Source organism: Diceros bicornis, chromosome 31 (genome assembly GCF_020826845.1).
Source record: "Diceros bicornis minor isolate mBicDic1 chromosome 31, mDicBic1.mat.cur, whole genome shotgun sequence".
In the NCBI taxonomy this organism is placed as follows: domain Eukaryota; kingdom Metazoa; phylum Chordata; class Mammalia; order Perissodactyla; family Rhinocerotidae; genus Diceros; species Diceros bicornis.
Window position 1 is genome coordinate 7,576,804 of NC_080770.1, and position 21,303 is coordinate 7,598,106.

At 61.6% G+C, this 21,303-nt stretch overlaps 1 protein-coding gene across 4 annotated transcripts; it reads right to left on the minus strand.

Annotated features, from left to right (window-relative positions):
• Positions 1 to 91: 91 nt before the first annotated feature.
• Positions 92 to 21,301, minus strand: PCNX3 (pecanex 3). Of its 4 annotated transcripts, none has more exons than XM_058526396.1 (35): positions 20,689 to 21,301; positions 20,129 to 20,316; positions 19,797 to 19,896; positions 19,640 to 19,679; positions 19,440 to 19,535; positions 18,089 to 19,216; positions 17,463 to 17,586; positions 17,202 to 17,380; positions 16,713 to 16,803; positions 16,186 to 16,321; positions 14,771 to 14,913; positions 13,824 to 13,977; positions 13,523 to 13,555; positions 13,073 to 13,244; positions 12,858 to 12,968; positions 12,427 to 12,518; positions 12,159 to 12,268; positions 11,872 to 11,977; positions 11,685 to 11,777; positions 11,387 to 11,537; positions 10,387 to 10,531; positions 9,895 to 10,072; positions 8,758 to 8,866; positions 8,480 to 8,609; positions 7,993 to 8,051; positions 7,675 to 7,890; positions 6,717 to 6,970; positions 2,771 to 3,001; positions 2,498 to 2,601; positions 2,040 to 2,187; positions 1,719 to 1,949; positions 1,366 to 1,640; positions 912 to 1,045; positions 529 to 827; positions 92 to 452 (listed from the first exon to the last, which is right to left on the minus strand). In XM_058526396.1, exons 1-35 carry the CDS (start codon positions 20,839 to 20,841, stop codon positions 258 to 260), a joined length of 6,108 nt encoding a protein of 2,035 aa, XP_058382379.1. In that variant the 5' UTR covers positions 20,842 to 21,301; the 3' UTR covers positions 92 to 257. The 4 variants fall into 4 exon arrangements, with proteins under 4 accessions (XP_058382379.1, XP_058382378.1, XP_058382380.1 ...); XM_058526395.1 differs by having other exon boundaries at positions 14,771 to 14,931; positions 17,202 to 17,377; positions 20,689 to 21,300; XM_058526397.1 differs by having other exon boundaries at positions 14,771 to 14,892; positions 20,689 to 21,300.
• Between the last annotated feature and the right edge of the window lie 2 nt (positions 21,302 to 21,303).

Here is a 21,303-nt window from a genome sequence, read left to right on the forward strand (position 1 = left end):
CAAGTGGGACCAGCCCATGGGTTTGGTTCTTAGGGCCTGGCTGGGAGGCTGACTGCCTCAGTTTGGGGAGCCCAGGCCCTAGACGAGGGATGAGAGGTCTGGGCCACTCAGTTCTGGTGCTCTGGCTGAGGCAGCCAGAGGTCAGGGTTCAGATGTGGAAGCCAAAGCCCTCAGTTCTGTGGTCCAGCAGAGAGGCCCAGAGGCCAGGGGTCCAAGTTACTGAATCCTGGGCTGCAATCCAGAGGGCACCAGGCTGCTCAGTACTGATGCTCCAGCAGGGGCTGGGCGGCCGGGCTCTCACGTTCCTCAGTAGGGACAGGCCAGTCGCCCAGGGCCCCAGTGGGCGTGCCACTCTCAGGACCACTGCTGTCCAAGCAAGGAATGTCCTGGGCTGCTCTGGGGGGTGAGGTGTTGGTACTGATATCCGGGCTGAGGCTGAGGTCTAGGGGCACCTGGGGAAGGAGAGAGAGGTTGGTGGCAGAGTAGATCTGAGCTGCCTGTGACCCGACCTTCCCACAGGACCCTTACCTGAGATTTGGGGGTGCCTCCTTTGGGGCTCCCTGAGGTTGGCTCCCCCTCGGATACCCCCAACCCCTTCCGACCCCCCAGGCTCCACTTCCCACTGGGACCCTCAGAACTGAGGAAACCAGGGCCAGGGGGCCTTGAGGGCCGGGGACCCTCGGTGGGGGTGGGTGAAGCAGGGGGCGGCCCAGAGAGCCGAGGGGGTGGCCATTGCAGCAGAGGAGGGGGGCGTCCATCACCAGAGCTGCTCAGGGAGGGCCTCGGGCCCCAGCCAGGGCCTGACGGGAGGGGTTGGTCACCACTGCCTGTGGGAGAGAGATAAGAGGGCAGAGACCTCAGGCAGGCTGTCCTCCTTACCCACTGGTTCAGCCTGGTCTATACCAGCTCACCTGAAGTGTTCTCAGGCGTGGGGTGTGCCAAGGGGGGGTTACTGCTGAGGGAGGTCAAGCCACCGCCTCCGCCACAGTCCGAGTCGTCCACATTCCCGCCACTATTGCAGCCGGCACCACAGCCCTTATGAAGCCTGGGGGCAGGGAAGTAGTGAAGAGCTGGGCGGGGGTTAGGGCCAGAGACCTCACCAACATAAGCCCGCAGCCCAAGTCATCTAACATCTCTGAGGCCCAGGGTCCTGTCTCTTCTCAGGATCTTTTAAGGGAAAACAACAGCCAGGGGGTGGGGGGGGGTGGATCAGGTCAGCTCCGGGAGGGGCCCACTCCAGGGCTCAGTCCAGGCTTCAGTACTTCCTCACTCTGAGACCAAGCAGGGAGCAGCTTCATCTCTCTCAGCCTCTTTCCTGCTCCATGAACCTGGCCTCCTGGGCTAGGGGCGGCGGGCAGGGCTCACCTCTCCCAGCTGTGCAGAAGCCAGCGAGCAATGGCGCCCAGGCTCACGGGGCCCCCCCACAGCACGCGCAGCTGAGGGTGGCTGCCAGCCAGCGAGGTGGTCAGGGGCGACACGTAGATGGGGTAGCCCAGCGGCTGGTCGCAGGAGGAGTTGATCATGTTGCGCAGCGCCTGCTTAGCATTCTGGATGCTGCCCCGCTCGGGGTTCCGGTTGCGCAGGAACACCAGCTCCTGCTGCTGCCCAGCCCACAGGCCTCGCACGCACTCGCGGTTCACCTGCGGGCGGCCACACGCAAGGGTCAGGAGGCCGGCGCCAGGGCGGGGGGCCGGGTTGGGCGGGTGGGCCATCCCCACCTTGATGACTCGGAAGCTGAGGTGGCGCCGGTTGAGCATGATGATCTTGTACTCGTCAGAGGCGTCATCCAGGACGTGGCGCAGAGCCAGCAGTGAGGGTGTGTTGCTGAGGATGGCGCTGCGCCAGGCTGGGTCGCCCTCATGCGAGATGACGAGCCGCTCCTCATTGGCCGCGATGGCATCATACAGGGCGGCCGGCTCCTCATACTCATCTGGGGATGTGAAGTGGTCCTGCAGGGAGGCCGGGAGGGCCGGGGTCAGTGGCCCCTGCCCTCGGGAGGGGCTTCATCACCCACCCAGCCTGGGTACACTTCTGCCCACCTGGTGAAGCTTCAGGGCCATGCGAACCCCAGGCGCCACCACGCGGTGAAGCAGGTCCATGTCGGCAAAGACCCACTCGTCTCGTGGGGAGGTGATGCGGAAGTCCCCCTTGAACAGGGCGTGCAGGCCATAGAGGAAGGGCTCCAGGCTGGGAAGAGGAGCAGGGAGGTGAGCATGAAGGTTTCGGAGCTCTGGCTCTACGTGCGGTGGTCCGAGCCAAGCCCTTTCTTCATGCTGGGCCTCAGTTTCCCCATCTTGACAAGAAAGTCCGTCTCTGCCCAGGTCCCTCACACGGTGGTGAGAAGGAGGCAAGGTCACAACTGGGAGATGCCTTGCCCACAGGAAAGAGCCACACAGAAGGAAAGACCGACGTGGTTCCTGGGGTCTCTGGCCCGGAGCTCTTGACAGAGTGGGTGGAGGGGAGAGCGGTAGGCCCGGCTGGACCCGTGGGCACTCACCTGGCAGACATGCTGTGGGAGGCTGTCCCCAGGGCCCGGCGGCCCAGCACACACAGGCCAAAACACAGCGTGACCAGCGGCGAATTCCAATCCTGGTCCACAGGCTGTGGCACAAGAACCCCCGTCCCCAGAGCCCAGCTCAGACCTGGGACAGGTAACTTGGGGTGCAAGCCGGGGCCCAGGCCAAGGGAGGCTGAGGGTGAGAGGAACCCATACAGGGAGAGCAGAGAAGTAGAGAGGGAGAAGGCAGCTCCAGGGTAGTGGGGGCCGGACCTGGCTGCGCCGGGAGGCGCAGTACTGGATCCACTCGAGGTGCACTGCGCAGAAGGAAGGCAGTGAGAGGCCAGAGAGGCGAAGGTCATAGTCCTCATCCACGCTCAGCGAGAAGGTGGGGTCCGAGTCAGCGTAGCCAGGCGCCCGCACAGGCCGCAGGGCTGCCACAATGCCCTCGTGGTTCAGCCACGCTTCCAGCTTCGGTGAGCGGCTCACGTAGTAGATGATACTCTGGAAGGCGAGGGCAGGCATCAGGGCTGGGACCAGTGGCAGGGGTAGTGCCCTAGACCTAGCCAGTGGAGGGAAAGCATCAGGGTAAAGAGGTTTCTCCCTGGGGCCTGGTCCCGTGGCTTAGCGGTTAAGTACGCGCGCTCCGCTGCTGGCAGCCTGGGTTCGGATCCCGGGTGCGCACCGACGCACCGCTTGTCCGGCCATGCTGAGGCCGCGTCCCACATACAGCAACTAGAAGGATGTGCAACTATGACATACAACTATCTACTGGGGCTTTGGGGGAAAAAAGAAGGAGGAGGATTGGCAATAGATGTTAGCTCAGAGCCGGTCTTCCTCAGCAAAAAGAGGAAGATTAGCATGGATGTTAGCTCAGGGCTGATCTTCCTCACAAAAAAAAAAATAAAAAATAAAGAGGTTTCTCTCCGAGACTGAGATGAAGTCTGCTCCCTAGGACACCCACCCATGTCCATCTCAGCTCCCAGAAGCCGCACAGGCAGGTCTGCGCCCCTCCCCACTCCAGGGAGGAAGAGCGAGAAAGCAGACAGCAGCGCCTCTCCTGACAGAGTGCGCCCTGGAGGGTCCCTCACTGAAGTGCTTGCATGCTTGCCTCAGAAGACACCCCATTTGTGAGGGAAATTGAGGCTCAGACAGATGGCAGACTTGCCTGAGGTTACAGAGCAGGGCAGATTGAGCTGGGACTGGAACCCGGGGACCTTCGACACCATGAGGCTGTGGGATCCAGATCTCAGAGGCCTTGTAAGGTCAGGCTGAGGTGGCGGGGCTGCCTGTAGGCCAGTGGGTCTAATGCCCCTGGGTCACAGGTCCCTTTAGGTAGCTGAAGTGTGACAGCCACAGAGCCTCCTCTCAGAAGAAAGGTAGAGGTGCAGCATCCTGTGCCCAGCTGGGGCTCCCAGACCCCTTCAGAGACTGTGGGTATCTAACCAGGGTTTGGGCACATGGAGAAGGTAGGCAGCTGGCACAGCCAGGACGGATGGGCAGTGCGAGGCTGGCAGCTGGCAGCCAATGAGGTTACTAAGATTCCATGTGCCGCCCTGGGATGGAGCCGATGGGGCTGGCCCTCTGCCTGGGTAAGGGGTGGGGAGTCCGGGGCTGGGGAGGGTGGTGCAGCTGGCCATGAACAGAGGGCACCCAGGCAGTAGGGGTGTCCAGCAGGGTGGCTCTGGTGGGGCATGGAGAGGCCAAGAGCCTGGGCTAAATGACTGCAGTACAAGCTGGGAAGAGCCAAGGGCCTCAGACAGCTCCCTGGGGGGGTCACGTGGAAGCCACGGCTATGGGGGGAGGGGGGCTTGCCTGGCGGCTGGGAGCCTGGCCCCAGCATCACCTTGGCAGTGGGCAGGTGGGCGGGCAGTCTGGGGAGGGCTGGGCTGCCTCTTCACCAAGAAGAAGGCGGACCAGGAGCCTAGCGGGGTGAGCGGGGGCAGAATGGCTGTGGGGAAGCTTCAGGCTCCAGGCAGACTGGCTCCAGACTGACCTTCTTGCCCAGAGGGCGTCTCCACAGTCCCCACCACAGCCCCCAAGAAGAACCAGAAAAGAAAACCTTCAGGGGTGGAGGGAGGAGCTGCCCTGGCACAGAGTAACTGCTCCCTTAACTTCTGCCACCGCCGTTGTTCTGTGACACTCCAGCTGTCCTGGGACCCAGCCCTCGGCGTGGCTCTCAGCTGTAAGAGCTCGAGTCTGTGAGCGTTCGCTGGGAGTCTGCTTAGTGTTTCACATGGGGTGCCTCACTGAATCCTCAAGAGCCTCACGACTGTGGCGCCTTTTCTGCCTCATCCCCACTCTACTGCAGAGCCAGGTCTGTGAGCCTCAGTTTCCTCAGCTGTGAAATGGGCCAATTACATGGGCCCTGCCTCTTCTTAGGGCTGCTAAAAGGACCACAGAAGGTAACAAACATGCCTGGGCTTGGAAATGGTGCGAGGTGTGGCTGCAGGTGGATGTGGGGGCCAGCATCTCCACGGCTGTGGGGGCTGGATTGAGTCTCTCACCCAACTGCACTTAGTGACTCCCAGGGGAGGGGCAAGGTGAAGGAGGAGGTGCCGAGAGGGCTGAAGCCGCACAGGAGGTGGTCTGCCTGCTCTGCAAACCCCGAGGACTGGACAGGACACATCCTTGCACTGCCCCAGGACCGAGGGGCAACCCTGCACAGCTGCTCCCCTCAAGCCCAGCCTGTGGCAGCCCCCACTTGTCCTTCCAAACTTTACCTCACACTCCGTCCCTGGCGGAGCCTTCCCCAGGTCCTCCGGGCACCTCTACCTGGCTCTGATTCTGCCCAGCCCTTGCAGCAACTATAGCCGTGGCAAGTTGGCATCCCTGTGGGACCATAAACTTGGCAGGGGCGGAGCTCATCTCAGCCTGCCAGCCTGGGCCTGACTGGGCGCCTGGAGCACAGCCGTGAGAAGGCTACGTGGGCCTGGAGCTGGGCTTGCGGGAGGCAGCAGGGTGACCCGGACAAGAGCACTTCTCTCGAGATGAGAGAGAAAGGTAGGCAGGAGCATAACCCCTGGGTGACCCTGGGCTTGGAATATCCCTGACTGGACCACAGCCTCTTTTTTGGTGAAAGGAGGGGGGGGGGGGGTTCCACAAACCCTTCCCTAGGAGTGGATGGGTGGATGGAAAAAACGACAGAGAAATTACAGCTTCTTGGACACGTAACACAGATGGGACATCCACCGGAAGCAAAAGGACAGCTGGGGAATGCATAGGACCACCCTGGACAGAGCTTCAGGTGGGCAGGCACACCTGGGCCCCACAGGTCACCCCTCCAGGCCCCTCACAGGGAGCCCCAGGGCAGATGCTAGGAGTGACGAGGGGACCCGGCCTGTGACCACCAACCCACCCCGCTCCTACAGCAGGAGCCACAAAGTTTCATCATTCATGCCATCTCACAGAACTACAATAATCTCCACTTCTCAAGGAGGTAAACTGAGGCACGGCAAGGTAGGTGACATTCCAGGCTTCCCAGAACTCAGTCTGGACCCCACACTGTGCCTCACAACCCCCACCACCCCCAAGAGGTCTCAAGACCCTCAGGCCCGGCTTGGAGCTCCGAGGCTGAGACAGGGAAGCCCAGGCCTGGGTTAAGTCTGGCTCTGCCACTTTCTCCTGATTCTGGGGCCTCAAGCAAATCACTTCCCTCTGCAAGCCAGCTTCCACATCTCAGATGGCGGGACCTCTCTTGGAGGGTGTGGTGGGCCTCCCCCAGCTCAGGAGAGGTGCCTGCACAGAGCCTGCCCCTTGGTAAGGACCACTGCCTGGCAGTTGCCCCTAGATTGTCATTAACGCCACCACTGTTAGCATTCTCATCATTGTGTGCTGGTGGGATGTGGGGCAGGGGGCTAGTGGTCTAGAAGGCTGGCTTCAGCAACTGCCTCTCCCAGGAGCAGCAGCTCAGTGATGGGGTCCATGCATGTGCTGCCCACCTGCCCCCAATACTCACTGCCCAAGGTGGGCCTTCCAGAAGAGGGTGACAAGAAGTACCCCCTCCAGGCACCCCACTGTCAGAGCCACACAGGCCGCTGAGGCCTGAGGCCAGCCGTGCAGTGGTGGCACCCCGGAGAATGCTTAAACTCTCAGAGGCCTCAGCCTCCCTTGAGCAAAGGAGATTCTCAGTGCTCCAGAAGCTGGCGCTCGGCCTGCTCGTGGTCAGCGCACGTTCACCAGCGGGGACCCCTGCTGCCCAGCCGCCCACCTGCCGTACCTTGACATAGTAGGTGATGAGGATCTTGCGGAGGTCGAACACCTGCAGCATGGAGGCTGCGTTGTTGTCGCTGATGCTGTAGCCCTCCAGCACGTACTTGCTGGCCGTCACCTCCCAGGCCAGCCAGCGCTGCCCGAAGGCGGCATTGAAGGACAGGACCCGCGGCAGGTGGCCGGGCTCACAGCAGCAGCAGCCCTCGTCCTCCTCCACACCCTCCGTGATGGCTTCCACCTCGCGCTGCTGGCAGTACGTACCTGCAGGGGAGGGGCGGCCAGTCAGGGGGCCGCCTGGACATCCCTGCTGACCTCCTCCCCGGGGAGGGCCCAGGCACGGCGCTGGAGGCCTGCGCCACTCACCCTCCCGCCCAGGATGCTGGGTGAGAAAGCGCTACTGAATGAATGAATGAACAAATGAGTCCCTTTCTCCTCCTGACTCCCAGCAGCCACGGTGGGTGGGAGCAGGTGGGAAACAGGGGTCTGATCCCTCGTTTATAGAGGCAAGGACTGAAGCTCAAAGAGAAGTGACTTGCTCAGGTTTGTGTGCCTGTGACCTGTGCTTGGCACCCCCGTGCGTGTTCAGGGGCCTCTTCTGAAACTGGCATCAATGCGTCCATCTTCCTGAGGGCGAGGAACTGGCTCACTCACCAGGGGTTATACGTGGCACCCGACCTGGGCCACGGCCAAGGCCACAGAGCAGGCCAGTGGGAGCTGGTGGGAGAACCCAGAGCTCCAGGCTCATGCTTTCACCACAGCAACCGCTCAGTCACGGGGGACCCAAAGTCAGGGTCAGGGGTAGCCAAAGGAGACCGTGCCACCTCACCGCTCAGACCGGGAAACCCAGGCCCAGGGAGGAAGAGGCCTTGCTCAAGGTCACCCAGCAAACAGGGCAGAGCTGGAACCCAGCCCTCACGCACTAGGAAACGCAGCGCCCCGAGTCAGGCCCAAGCCCCGCGGCTCACCCCTGAACTCAAGGCCACGCAGCTGGAAGGTGACAAGGCCGTTGCCAACCTCGATGAGGTGCACCAGGGCGTTGAGGTAGTCGGAGGCCAGGACGAAGCAGTCGCCGGGGCCATAGTTGCCCCAGCGGCCCAGCACCAGGTCCCCACACAGCGTGTGCTGCAGCGAGCGCGTCAAGTGCTCGTAGAAGATGGAGTTGAGGTTGTTGTCGTCAGCGCCTAGGACCCAGGTCAGACAGACACGTCGACAAGGTGACAAGTAAGCAAGCCTCCCTCCCCGGGAAGCCCCACCCTAAGGCCCCTGGATGGCTGGGTACCCACCGGGGTTCCGGTCCAGCTGTGTGACCAGGCGGGTGTTGGAATGATCCACACGTTTAGTGCTGTTCACAGAGCAACAACACAATTGGCTGGGAGGGTGAGGCTGCCAAGGGCTCAGATGATAATTCCTGCCGGCCCACCATCGAGCCCTCTCTGAGCCCATACTCCTGTGCTCTGGGAGGATGCCGTGACAGCCCCCAGGAGGCGGCTAAGGCTCAGGAACACAAGAGGACTCACCGAGGACCACGAAGCCAGGAATCCCAGCATGTGAGCCCGAGGCCTTGGCCTGGCTCAGGTTTTGCCCTCATCGGATCAGCCATGTGAAGCCCACCGTGCCCAGCACTTGCCCCCACTGCGGGCCCCTCTCTGTGCCCCATCCAGCCTGGGCTCCAAACTCCTCCCTCGCTCCCAGCAACCTTCCCCGTCCGGCAGCTCCACTCCTCCCAGGGTCCCCCAGACAGACATGCTGCCTGTCTCCCATGAGACTTACTTGTAGTCACGCTCCCAGAACTTGAGGGGCCGTGCGTAGGACATGATGAAGACGGCGCTGCCCAGCAGGGGGTTGAGCGGCGTGGAGAAGAGTGCCGAGAGCAGAGCCTGAACGAACAGCATGGCCGAGTCTGGGCCCGAGTCAAGGAGGCAGCAGGCACGTGGAACCCTCCCCAGCCTCCCTCACCACCCCTCAGGCCCCGCCAGCCTGCCCCACACCCCCATCCAAGGCCACGGCCCTCCCTGCGCCCCCCACCCGGTGGGCGGTAGGCCAGGTACGTGGCACGGCAAAGGGCTGGGCAAAAGCGTGGAAAGCTGAGCCCCAGGTGATCTGCCAGGGCGCGATGTAGGTCAGCACAAAACGCAGCTTGTACAGCAGGTCCCACAGCTGGCAGGCCGGAGAGGGGAGGAGGTGGAAGACACACGGGTCACTCACAGAGGTGGGGTCTACCAAGTACCCGTTCAGAGCCTGGGGGCCACCCCACTGGCTGCCCACATGGGAGTCAAGCTCAACATCACTCCCACCCTTTCTCTCTGGACCTGGCTCAGAGCACCCGTTACCGTTAGCAACCCCAGACAGAGCAACCATGCTAAAGGGCATGAGTCATTTAATTCACGCAACCACCCTAGGAGCTTCCTACTGCTGACTCATTTCACAGATAGGAAAGTTGAGATTCAGAGAAAGTAGAGCAGGTAAATGACTTGCTCTGGCCACGCCACTCAGTCAGTGATGAGGCTGGGCCTCAACTATTGTACTGAGTGTCAAGAGACAGCCACCGGCCCTGGCCTCAGAGGGGGACACAGTCTGGATCTTCACTATCCTGGGCCAGACCAGAAAACCAGACGAGAATGCCGAAGTGAGTACGAAAAAGGCTCAGGCCTGTGCTGGGACCCACTGCAGGCCTCCAGCACAGCACCAGGGAACGGTCCTTTGTTCATAGCGACTTCCCCACCCCTGCTCAGGGACCCCTATAGCCTGGTGGAGCTGTCTACATACAGCCAGGCCCTAGGGGCTTCTGAAAGTCAGCTCTTCACGGTCTCCAGGGCTGTGGCTGGCACACAGGCAGAGCTCAGAGGCTGCTGTCCAGAGAAGAAGGCCAAGTCCTAACCATCTTCACTGCTTGTGAGGAAAGGGGTCAAGAACACGACCCAGAGACAGGGCTGTTAAGTCAGACAGGCCTGGAGTCAAATCCTGACTCGCCACTAATTCCCTAGGGGACCTGAGGCGAGTCACTCGACCTCTCTAAACCACAGCTTCCTCTCCACCCCTCGAGGAGCTGCTGTGAGGCCCACAGTGGGGCTACTATGGAGCAGCAGCTACGAAGGCTGAGGCCCGAGGAAGTTCTCCCGCACCAAGACAGCAGAGGTCCGCTCCTGTTGCGCGGCCTGACGTCTGTGCCTCGGCCACCAGCTCACCTTGCTGCAGAGCAGGGACATGAGAAAGTAGTCGAGCAGAAAGCCCTGGGAGAGGCGCGGGTAGTCGAAGTGGAAGAGCAGGACGGTGAAGGCCAAGGTCAGGTACTGCTGGGGCGGGCAGCAGAAGGCCGAGCGCAGCAGTTTCAGCCCAGCCACCGTCATCAGCAGCGCCCGGCAGCTGTGGGCGAGGGGCAAGCCTTAGGTGCCAGGTGGGGGCTCCGGGGGCAGTGGGTGTGGGCGCCCATCACTTGCCCTGCTCTCTTGGGCCAGCCACTCTTAGTCTCTGCCCTCTAAAGGGGTCACCCCCTTTAGACACATTTGGGGAATACATCTGCTTTCAAATAGGCAACTGCTTCAACGGAAAGTGTGTCAGGAGCGAGGGTCCTACTTTAGCTCGCTGGGCAACTGAGGCAGGTCCCATTCCCTCTCTGGGCCTCAGTGTCCCCATGTGTCACTTGGAAAGGTAGAAGGTGGGGAGCGGGCAGTCCTCACTAGAGGCAGAACTTGTCCGGGTGGCTGACGACAGTGTGGGCGTCTACCGTGAGGGCGTTGAGCACCACGGCAGGGTAGATGAGGTACTTCTCGACGCACTGCAGGCCGGCGTACAGCTTCTCAAACCACATCACCTGGGCTGCGCCTGCAACAGAAGGCACGGCTGTTGGCCGCACATGGCCCTCCACACTCTCCTCCCACTGCAGGGCCGGGACAGGTGCACTCTCAGAGGGAACCTCGAGAGAGGGCAAACCACAGGATGTGGTGTTCTGGGTCCCTAGAGACTTTGTGGGGGAGGCTGATCTTTGGCAGCTCAAATGCAGGCGATGAGGCCCAGACAAGGCGTGTCAGAACGTGCCCGTTCTGCTCTGTGAAAACTAGGCTGACGAGGACATCCCAGGCGCCCACCGGGGCCAAGGCAGGCTGGGTGAAGCCTGAGTACATGGTGACCCCAAGCTGCAGGGCCCTTCTGAAGGCGCCACTGCCACTTGGCTCAAGCTGATTGTAGCCACATGCCACATACCTGGCCCAGACACCAGCCCAATGGGCAAAATCTTTTATTGTTTAAGAACAAGAAGGCATGTGGACCTTCACGTAATAAATGCAGATGTTTAAACATTGGCTCAAGGGTGATTTTGTGGCACAACCCAAGTGAAAACGTGCACCAGGCCGATCCAGTCCATCGGTAACCAGTCTGTAACTCTGGACAAGACATCCGTTAGGGCCCTGGAATTCTACTTTTCCATCTCCTCAGAGAAAGCAAGGCGGGCAGAGCAGGCCAGGTGAGAGCAAAGCAGGGGCCAAGCCGGGGCACAGCAGGTAGGAGAGAGCACGCAGGGCAGTGAAGGGCAGCAGGGCCAGCACAGACAGGGCAGTGTGGGCACAGGCTGCCCCCTGCTGGCACTCTGGGCAGAGAGGACCTGCTTCCATCAGGCTGCAGGTCAGCCAGGAAATCGGGGCAGGAGGGGTGGAGGGGTCCCAGCCCCAGGAGGACACTCACCGCGCACTTCATATTGGCTGTACTCCAGCGGCTTCAGCACGGGCTGCGACAGGCAAAACCAGGGCAGCTGTTTACGGAGCTGCGGCAGCAGGTAATGTGTGAAGAAGCCCACGACCCCAGCCAGCGCGTACAACACGAAACCCAGCACCGACTGCAAGAGGGAGAGGCCACAGGCTCAGCCGAGGGGAACAGGCCTGGGGCCACAGGGCAGAGAAGGACATGAGGCCATGGCTTCCCAGGGCCCTCAGGTTGGGCAGGCTCCCGCAAAGACTGAGGGGGGGGGCCGTGCCACACCAACCTTGAGGGCAATGAAGACGGTGCTGGCGCTGATGGCAAAAGTGAGCACGGCGATGACCATACACATCACCAGGTCAGAGTGCAGGACCTCACGCTGCAGGGCCGGGAAACACCAGTGTGGGTGCCTGCCACCCAGTGGCTGACCACACCATCCCCCCAGCCCCCTACCCCAAGACTAGAACCCTCACCACCGACTGGCGCATCTTGTCTGGCAGTGGGTCTGGGGGCTCGGCCCGGGCTGTCTCCAAGCTCCGCTCCTCCAGCTCAGGGAAGAGCTTGCTCCGGATCAGAGACCTGGGGTGTGTAAGGAGAGTCAGGGGCCCACCCGGGTCAGGGGAGGCCACCCCCTCCTCCCACAGGCCTCAGGGTCAGTGGGGGACAGGCACATGCACAGACCCCCCCCACACCCTTGCCATGCACAGACCACACAAACACACACGTGTGTGCGCATGGACAGGCACATGCAGGCACCCACCAGAGCACAGTGGGGTCACTGCTCTGCCGGCTCAGGTGGTAGGACAGCGCCACCAGGAGGCCACAGAAGACGGAGAAGAGGACAGGGACGTGCTGCTCCGGCCAAGGAGTCTGGGGAGAGAACGCATGCTGGTCAGGGGAGGCGAGGGTAAGCGTGGGGGGGGGGGTGCCCCCCATGGGAGAAGCCACTGCTGAGCCCAATTTACAGCCCTGTCCCCACAACTCCCCTGGGCCTCAACATGCCCCCCACCCCCACAGGTCACCCCTACCTTGAGGGCCCCGAGGCAGAAGCCATAGAGCAGGGCAGCAGCTAGCAGGCTGCGGGAGAGGCTGAAGACTGCAGTGAGCGGGCTGGTGGCGGCTGCGAAGTGAGCAACAGCAGGTGAAGCCAACCCTTACTGCTGGCACCCCACCTCCTCCCACCCCACCCGCTGCCCCTCAACTCCCAGAGGCTAACCTCCCCGGGACCCCGGCCCTGGCCCATTGGTCTCTGCTCCCCCAGCCCTGAGAGGCCTTCAGGGGTTCTGGCACTCTCTGGTTTAAACCACTTGCCTGGGGAGGGTGAGGAGGGCATGGGCTATGAGGCCACAATACAGACGCAGGAGAAGGCTCAGCAAAGGGCTGGAGCCGTAGACCTAATCCACAGCCCCTCCTGGCCCACAATGCCCCCCGACCCCTGAGCCACCTGTGGGCTCCATACCTGTGCCCCCAAAGCCGTGCATATCTATCTGCTCCAACAGGTACATGAGGCAGGTGTTGACCTGGGGCAAGAGGCCCAGGAGGAAGACGACTGGGAAGCACAAGGTGAACACTGGCAGGGAAGGGAAGTGAAGGCCTGGTCAGCCTGCCGGCTGCCCCTTGGCCCACCCGTGGGGCCTCACTCCCCCCGCCCACCTCAGCCCTGCCCAGTCTCACCAGTGGCCACGTCACGGGCACAGAAGAAGAAGGAGGCGGAGAAGAGCGTGAGGCCGTACAGGGAGACGGGTGGGAAGGGCTGAGCTGAGCCCAGGGCGTCCAGCAGCCAGATGAGCAGACAGCAGATGCAGAAGTAGACAGGCCGGCTGTACGCGATCACCCAGTTGTGGCCCTGGGGAGTGGGCCCGTCAGGAGCTGGACCTCCTCCACTGACCACCTCACATGCATGTGCACACACATGTAAACACACTCATGCTCGCTCACATGACCCAGCCCAGCCCTGGATCCAAGATAGAAAGCTTAGCAGGGTGGGGACAGCAGGACTGAGGATCTGGGGTGATAGAGGTGGCGGGGAGCCTGCCCTTCTCCCACTTGACTCCCTCCCGACCTGGTCTCAGGCCCACCCAGGGTCCAGGCCTGAGCCTCCTGGGAAGGGATGCTGGAACTCACGTGCATGGGAGATGCTGCATCAGGCTGGACGCTCTGGAAAAGACAGGAGCTGCACTGGCAACAAGAGCCAGAGCCCAAGGGAGGGTCAGAGGCCCCAGCACCCATTCAGTTCCACCACTGGACTGTTATGAGCAAACAGGGAAGGACCCTGAACTCTTGTTTGTAAGATGGAGGGGCTGGCTACAGGGGATCTTAGGCATCTTATCTGCTTTCTAGCTCACACTCCTCAAAATGAGTCGTGGGAAGGCGTGGTCTGGGAAGAGGTGGGTGGGGGAAGGAGACCCAGGGAGTCAGGTCTGACCTTCAGCAGGGAATACTGGCAGGAGGCGATGACCAGGCAAAACTGGAAGACCCAGATGTCGGTGAAGAAGCCCTTGAGCAACAACAGGTAGCCCAGGAAGGCAACGAGGCTGCTCAGGCCGACGCCGAGGATGTTCTCCACCAGCCCCCGCGTCCTGGAGAGACAGCAGGGTCAGGGCACTGCCACCTCCTCACCCAGTAGTGGGGCAAAGGTGGGGAACTGGGGGACAGGACCTGGCCTCAAAGGCCCATGTCTGGGCCTGTGCCTGACAGCCCTCATCCTCTGAACACACAAACCTTTGACCTCTCAGGGACCAGACCAGGTTGCACCTGCCCCAGGAAGCCACCCGTTGCTCCCATGCATCCCAGTCTTTGCCCTTCTAGACCTCGGGGGCTCTAGGTGCCGCCACTCCGGGACTTGCCCACTTGCAGCTCCCACATGCCACATCAGGCCCACCACACCCAACCAAGCCCAGTCACAGTGCCAAGAGAAAGCCAGAGCCCGGGAAGCCAGGACACAGCTCTAGGTCCAAGTTGTCAACAAAAAACAAAAGTCACCTGACTTCACTATCTGACTTTCTGAGCCTCAGCTCCCCCTGAGAAATGGGAAGGCTGGGACAAATGGTTTGTGAGCTTTTTCAGGCTACAGGACTCAATTTAATCAAATCTAACACAGAAGGAAAATAAAAACAGACTGAACAGGAATAGTTTGTTGAGAGAACTTTGGGAGAGAGGAAGTGATTAGAGCCCCACCTACGTGGCCACCCCTCTGCTCCCCAGAGGAACCTGAAGAAAGCCCACTGCAGACTCCACTCCCCGATGCACCCTCAGCAACCCCCCTAGTCAGGTTCTCTGATGCTGTGATGGCCTCCACACGCTCACAGGGTCCGAAAGGCCAAGGGCCAGGGACGTTCTGGGAAGTGGGGGCTGAGGCAGGCGGGCACTCACCGGTCTAGCAGGGCCAGCAGGGCGAGCCGCTCGTAGCGCACAGAGGTCCAGCGGCCAGGGAGAAGCCAGTACTTGTAGCTGTGCTGGGCACGGGGCGGCGCCTCCTCCATCAGCGTCTGCTCCTGGGATTCGTGCAGGGAGTCCTGGTCCAGCAGGTCAAACTGCGGTCCCCACAGCCGCGGCCATCAGCCCCTCGCCCCCCACATGGTCGATGGCCACACGCCCCCACCCAGCACACACCGGCTGGTTGGCCATTTCCTCCAGCACAAAGTCTCCACCATCCAGCAGCCCCGTGGCCTGCCCTGACCCTCCACTGCAAGGGCCTGCTCCTTTCTCCAGGTTCCCAGGACAGGCTCAGTGGCTGCTGGGGACTGCAGGGGCTGTCTGGGGCCAGAGTTGCAAGCTCCTGTGTCTGTCTTCCCCTCCCAGGCAGCATCTCCCGCCTCCTGCTGGGCTCAATAAAATCCACCTTGTCCTCTGGGACATGGCACAGTTGCTACCCTCCTCCTGGACAGAGCCATCAAGGTCACTCTGACCACCCTACCTACACACAGAGCACCGGCCCTGAAGACAGGACCTGGTGCCAATGCCAATGCTGTGAGGCCCTGGGTGAACTACTTAACCTCTCTGGGCTTCTGTGTCCCTCATTCAGCAAGTACTTATGGGGCACAACTATGGGCCTGGCCCTGTGCTGGGCCCTGGGAATACAACGGAGAGCCAGACACTCAGTCCTGCCTCTGGAGGTGGCCCTCAGCTGTAACAGGACAATGCCTAACCCATATGATGGTTAAGGAAAATCAACGTATCAGGCAGGGGCAAGTGGGGCTTCTGGGTGCCGCTCATGGGGCTGTTTGTGGCTATGGGTGTTAGATGCATGGGTGCTCCTTGTATGACTGTTTTTTAAACTCTTGAGTCTGTTCTATGCATTCTCAGTACTTCTGTTATTACTAAGCTGACAGCATAAGTTACATCCAAATTAAAGTACTTTTAGGAGTGCAAGGGGGCACGATGAATAACTCTGCTGAGATGACAATCGTGAGCAGAGCGCCCTGAGCTATCCCCACATCAGGTACCCGGCACAAGGAGCAGCACAGTCATGTCTGGTTAAGTTTTACGGCGCCTTCTGCAGATATCATTGCTGACATCCATCATCTCACTAACTGTGGCCCCCCAAAATAAAAAAGATACTCCAAACATGTTAGTTACATAAGCAAATAAGGGACCTCTTGAGCCACTCAGATCCACAGCCTGCACACCCTGTGCGAGCCATCAAAGGTCAGGACAGGCACCTTAGGGGCCCGAGAGCCCTCACTCAGAGAGGCCTGTCAATCCCGGTACCTGGGCAAGTGCTCAGTGATCTGCTCCCCACCACTGCCCCCCTCCTGCAGGTCCTTCCCCAGCCTCTGGCTCCTCACCTCTGGGATCTCCAGGGGCACTCGGCGCACCTGCATGCCCTGCAGAACCACAGGCCTCGGCTGCAGCAGGTTGAGGCCACCCGCCGCCTCAGGGACATCAGCCGAGTGGAAGCTGGAGGAATGCGAGTGGCGGTCCCTGTGGGAACGACAGCCATGAGGGTGGGGACCACTGGTGTGCCCTGGAATGGGGTGGGGTTGAGCCCGAGGCACGGCCATGACTGGGGGCTCCAGGGGACTCAGATACACCAGAAGCAGCACAGGGGGGTGCAGAATAGGCAGGCGGCAGAAGTGCCCTCCTCCCAGGTCCTGGGCTTCCTAGAGGGCCCTGGAAGCCTTCTGCTTGAAATATTGTGTCCTGACAGCATCAAGGGATCCCTACAGGCCCGCCCTTCACTGCTCCCCACCCTCCTCTACTCCTAGAGATTCTGAGCTGCCCCTGCCCCAGCCCAGCGAAGGAAAGAGACAATCCTCAGAAATGGCAGTCCACCAGGCTGCTGGCCTGGGAGAGCCTCTTTTGGGAGACTCACCAGGCTCCATTGGCTGCCTGTTCCCCCTGCTGCCCTACAGGGTTCTCGTAGCCGCCTCCAGCCAGGCCAAAGGTGTAGGAACGCCGCACGCCTTGGGCAGGGGTGTGGGACACAAGACAGCACATGAGCAACAGGAGCACCAGGGCCCAACCCAAGGCCATCGAATGAGGAAAAACCCTGTGCTGTGTCCCCCTGAATGGCAGCCCAGCCCCTGGGGACCAAGAGCTGGAGAGGAGTGGGTCCGTAGGTTAAGGGCCGGGCCCTGCACTCTGCCCATCCTGGGTTTGGATCCCCATTCTACCACTCGCTCAGCCTGTGCCTCAGTTTCCTCAACAGCAGAGCAGCAATGATGAGGCTACTCACACCTCACCACGGGGCTGAAGTATGCACTCAACAGAGCGAGCACTGCCGCTGAGATGACAAAGACCCTCAGCGGAAGAGAAAGGGGGCGCTGGGCCAGCCAGGGTCAGAGGCTTGGCAGGGGCTCACCACTCTCATCGTAGAAGTAGTGCACGGCGCCCTCAGAGGTGTCATCAAAGGTGCAGGCCTCGTGGACGTTGGCGCCGGCCCGGGTGAGCAGCAGCGAGGAGGCGAAGTGCAGGGCAGAAGGCAGCGTCAGCGCGCGGGAGTGGGAGGCAGCCCGGCCGCGCTGAGCCTCCTGCAGGCTGCTGGGGAGGGGTCAGCCTATGGGTCAGCACTGCTAAGAGCCAGCCGGCCCCCACCGTGCCTCTCTAGCCAGCAGGTGCTCACCTGGGTGGCGAGCCCATGACGGAGGCTGGAGGGGTGGGGTTGCTGCCTGCATTGTGGCGCCTCCGGATGGCCTGGGTCCGCCTCACACCGCTCAAGCACTCCCGTTTGCCAGTCTCCTCAGCCGCTGCCCAGAGAGACCCCCAATCATGAGTGACAGAGGCTTAAATACACCCTGAGAGCGGGGAGCAAATGCTCCTACATGGAGCCAAAGGCCAGGCCTGCCCATAGTCCAACTGTGCCCTGCCTCTAGGGTCCAGCCGGGTCACCTAACTACTTGTGCCTCAGTTTCCACATTTGGAAATGAGGACGTGACCTCCCCCACCCCAGTGGTGGCCCAGAAAAATGAATGTGGATGCAGGTAGTCCTCAAAGGGCAGAGACTTCGCACTAACTGCAGGACCTGGAGCCAGGTGTCTGAGGTCTTTCTGCCTCGGTCTCCCCATCGTTGGAGCCCTGCTTATCTGAGAGGTTTGGCAGATGCCACTCAATCGCTGCATCTACAACTGTCTGTTCTCCGACACAGAGGCTGAGCTGACGGTGACCAGATGCACTCCAGCCTGTCCCTCACCCAAACCCAAGCCCCTATCTGGCTCGCCTCCTCACCCCAGCCCTGGAGCTGGCACTCACCTCCCCCCACAGCACCTTCCTCCTGCAGCTCCCCCCGCCAGCCGGGCTGGTTGGCAGCAGGTCCCCTCCGGGCCTCAGCGGGCAGCAGAGCAGGCTCACCAGCAGCCAGCTCCACCCCTGCCTGGGCCTCCAGCTCAGCCTTGGAGCCAGCCAGGGGGGCCCTCAGAACATCACCCGCTGCCCCATCCATGCTCAGCACACGGGCATGCGTTTTGGCGCTGGCAGTACTAGGCGTCCGCTGGGTCCCATAGGGCCGCTTTGGGGGCACAGCAGTCCCCTCCTCAGCCCCGTGGGGGGCCCGTCGCTTCCGGGCTCCCCCTGCTGCACCCCGGGAGCTCTCGGGGGAGTAGCAGGAAGTAGAAGAGGAGCTGTCAGTACTATAGCGGCGCTGAGATCGGAGACTGGAGGCCGGGCTCAGTTCACTGCCCTCGCTGGTGTCTTCATCCTCAAAGAAACCCCCACCTTCAAGCAGGGGCCGCCGAGGGGCACGGCCAGGTGGGGAGTGTCTTCGCATGGGCGGCCGCCGTTTGCCAGGCCGCAGCAGGGCCAAGTCCTTGGGCCGCACGACCAGGAGTGGCTCAGCCAGGCCCGGAGGTGTCCCTGCTCCTATGACTGTGTCAAAGGAACGCAGCGTGTCATCTGAGGGGACTCCAGCATCTGGTGAGGCGGGCAGCTCAGCCTCAGAAGGTGGGTCTGTGTCACTGCCCTCAGGCGCCTGCCCACCGGGGGGGCTGTCCAGGTGGGTCGAGTTGGTCTTCTCACTCTTGAAGCTGCTCAGCGTCTCCCTGTCAGTGCCACTGAAGCAGGAATCTGAGGAGCCAGCTTTCTGGGGCATGGGCTCCCCCGAGCCCCGCCGGTCCAGGGGCTGGTAGCCGCCTGCTCCCCGGCGTTGTTCCCGTCGACTGCTGGTCCTCACCAGGGCCCGGTCAGGCCGGGTCAGGGTCAGAAAGCTCTTGCTCAGCTCCTGGCTGAGGCTCCCCTTCAGCAGGGGGCTCATGGGAGTGTCAGCCACACTGCTCCCACTCCAGGGGGCTCCATCTCCAGCCAGGGGAGAACGTTCTGAAGAGTCCGTGCTGGGGAGAGAGGGGTCTGGGGCAGCTCCCGGGGGCGTCTGGGGAAGGTCTCCAACTATCAAAAAGAAAAAAGACAGCAAATGACAAAAAGGCATGCTACAAAAGGAACGGGTGGCTAAGCGGTTCCCACGGCCTCTCCTTTCCAAGAGCCCAGGTGGGACAGGACACTGAGGCGGCCCCATCCAGGAGGACACAGAGAGGCCCCAGGGAGCAAAACCTGGGGTGACAGAGACAAGATGGCTAGTCTTCCCCCAAAGCCCCTGCCATATCGCACTCACTCAGTTTCTCCTGTGAACTTAACTTCAGCATCTCTCGGTCGGCTGAAGTCACGATCACATTGTTGCTGCCCTGCTCCCGCACCAGCTCCTTGATGTCTGCAACCACGGCCCCAGAGCCGTCAGCAGGACCTCGAGGCATCCGCACGCCATCCCCTCTTCCATACCACCACCACCTTGAGCTCTGAGCAGCAACCACCTACCTCTGAGGAGTCCAGAGTCCTCCATTCGGGGCAGCAACTCCTGAGCAGGCAGAGAGAGCCGTGAAGGAGCAAACAGGGCAAAGAGTAGGCTCAGGACACACCCACAGTGGGGACGAGCTCCCAAGAGTGCGAGAGGCTGAGGGCTGGGACCACTCACCGAAACCTGGTTGAAGCCAAACACAGAATGCTGGGAGCTACAGCGCACTGGGGGTGTGGAACTCACTTTCCGAAACACTGTCATCTCCACTCCAGGGTCCCTAGCAGTGGAGAAAAGCATGAACTTTGAGCTAACCTCCCCTCTTTATACGGTACTTCCTCCCCCATCCCCATCATTCCTCCCTTCTCAATGGTGCCCTTAAAAGTCCCCTTACACACGTAGTGCTCGATAGCTCAAAGAGCCAAGGTTCCCTAAGCCCCTCCTCCATCCTCCAATGCTCAGGCCCAGACACCAAGACCCCTCAATTCCCAAACAGCCACTGCCCCACCCACCTGGGCAGACTGCTGTCCCCCTGGGCGGGCTCTTCCTCCGGCTCTCCCATGGTAGAGTTGCGCTTCTCCACAATTTCGCCCTGGTCGAACATAGCGTGCAGCCGATAGTTCACAGTCTTGATGGTAGCAAAGATGACAGCCACCACAAGGCAGTACACGCCGGCCACCATCAAACTGGGGGGCAGGACCTGGAGGTGACAGCAAGTCAGGTCCTTCCTCACACAGCCCTACCCCCATGGGCTGGACCTACCACCAGTTATGGCTAGGATTCACAAATTCACAAGAAAATTTCATCATCCCTCCTTGGCACCAGTACAAAAATCCTGTTACGGATCTCTATCTTCCGACTGGAGAGAGAGATTAAGTGAGGGGCTCAAGGTCACCCAGCCCAAGAAGGGATGCATTTGGCCTCTCCTCCACACACTCCAAACTCTGCAGATTCCTCTCTCCACACGCCAGCGCCCAAAGCACAGCCCCAAATCCGTACCAGGTAGTCAACCCGCTGTGACATCTGCCCTCCCTTTCCCAGGCGGGATTTACAGGTGGCGGCAGCATCTCACCATGTACAGCAAGAAGGGAAAGGTGAGCAGGAAGATCCAGACATAGAGATGGAAGCAGTTGGAGAAGGTGCTCTGGTGCGGGTCGAAAAACCAACCGCCGGTGAGAGAGGCCCACACCCCCTGGCGCAGGATCTGCAATACCTGCGACCCCATGGCCCCGCCGCTGCTGCGCGCGCCCCCCTCCCGGGACCCTCATGGGGGCGGCCCCCGGCCCATGCCCCGCCTGGCGCCCGAGGGCCCCGGGGCCCGGCCTCGCGCTCACGCCATGGCCTCCCCCAGCGGGGGAGAGGGGTCGCCCGGGGAAGGTGCGGGCAGGGGGCGGGGCTAGCCGAGACGGTCAACCGTGCGAGGCTCGGCTGCGGGGGTGGAGCCGCATCAGGGGCGGGGTCTGGGCCCCCACCGCCGGCCCAGAACTGCTCCGAGGGGCCGAGCCGGCAGGCAGGCGCGGGGCACGGGCCGGGCACCAGTCGGCGGCATCCAGAGGTGGGCGTGGGGCGGGTGCTCCTGGGGTGCAGGCGACGGCTCCGGCCCCAGGAGAGCCCGGAGACCCTGAGGTCCACTTCCGGGGTCACAGGTCACTTGCTTCGGGCTCCGCGTTCGCCCCGCTTCTGCGGG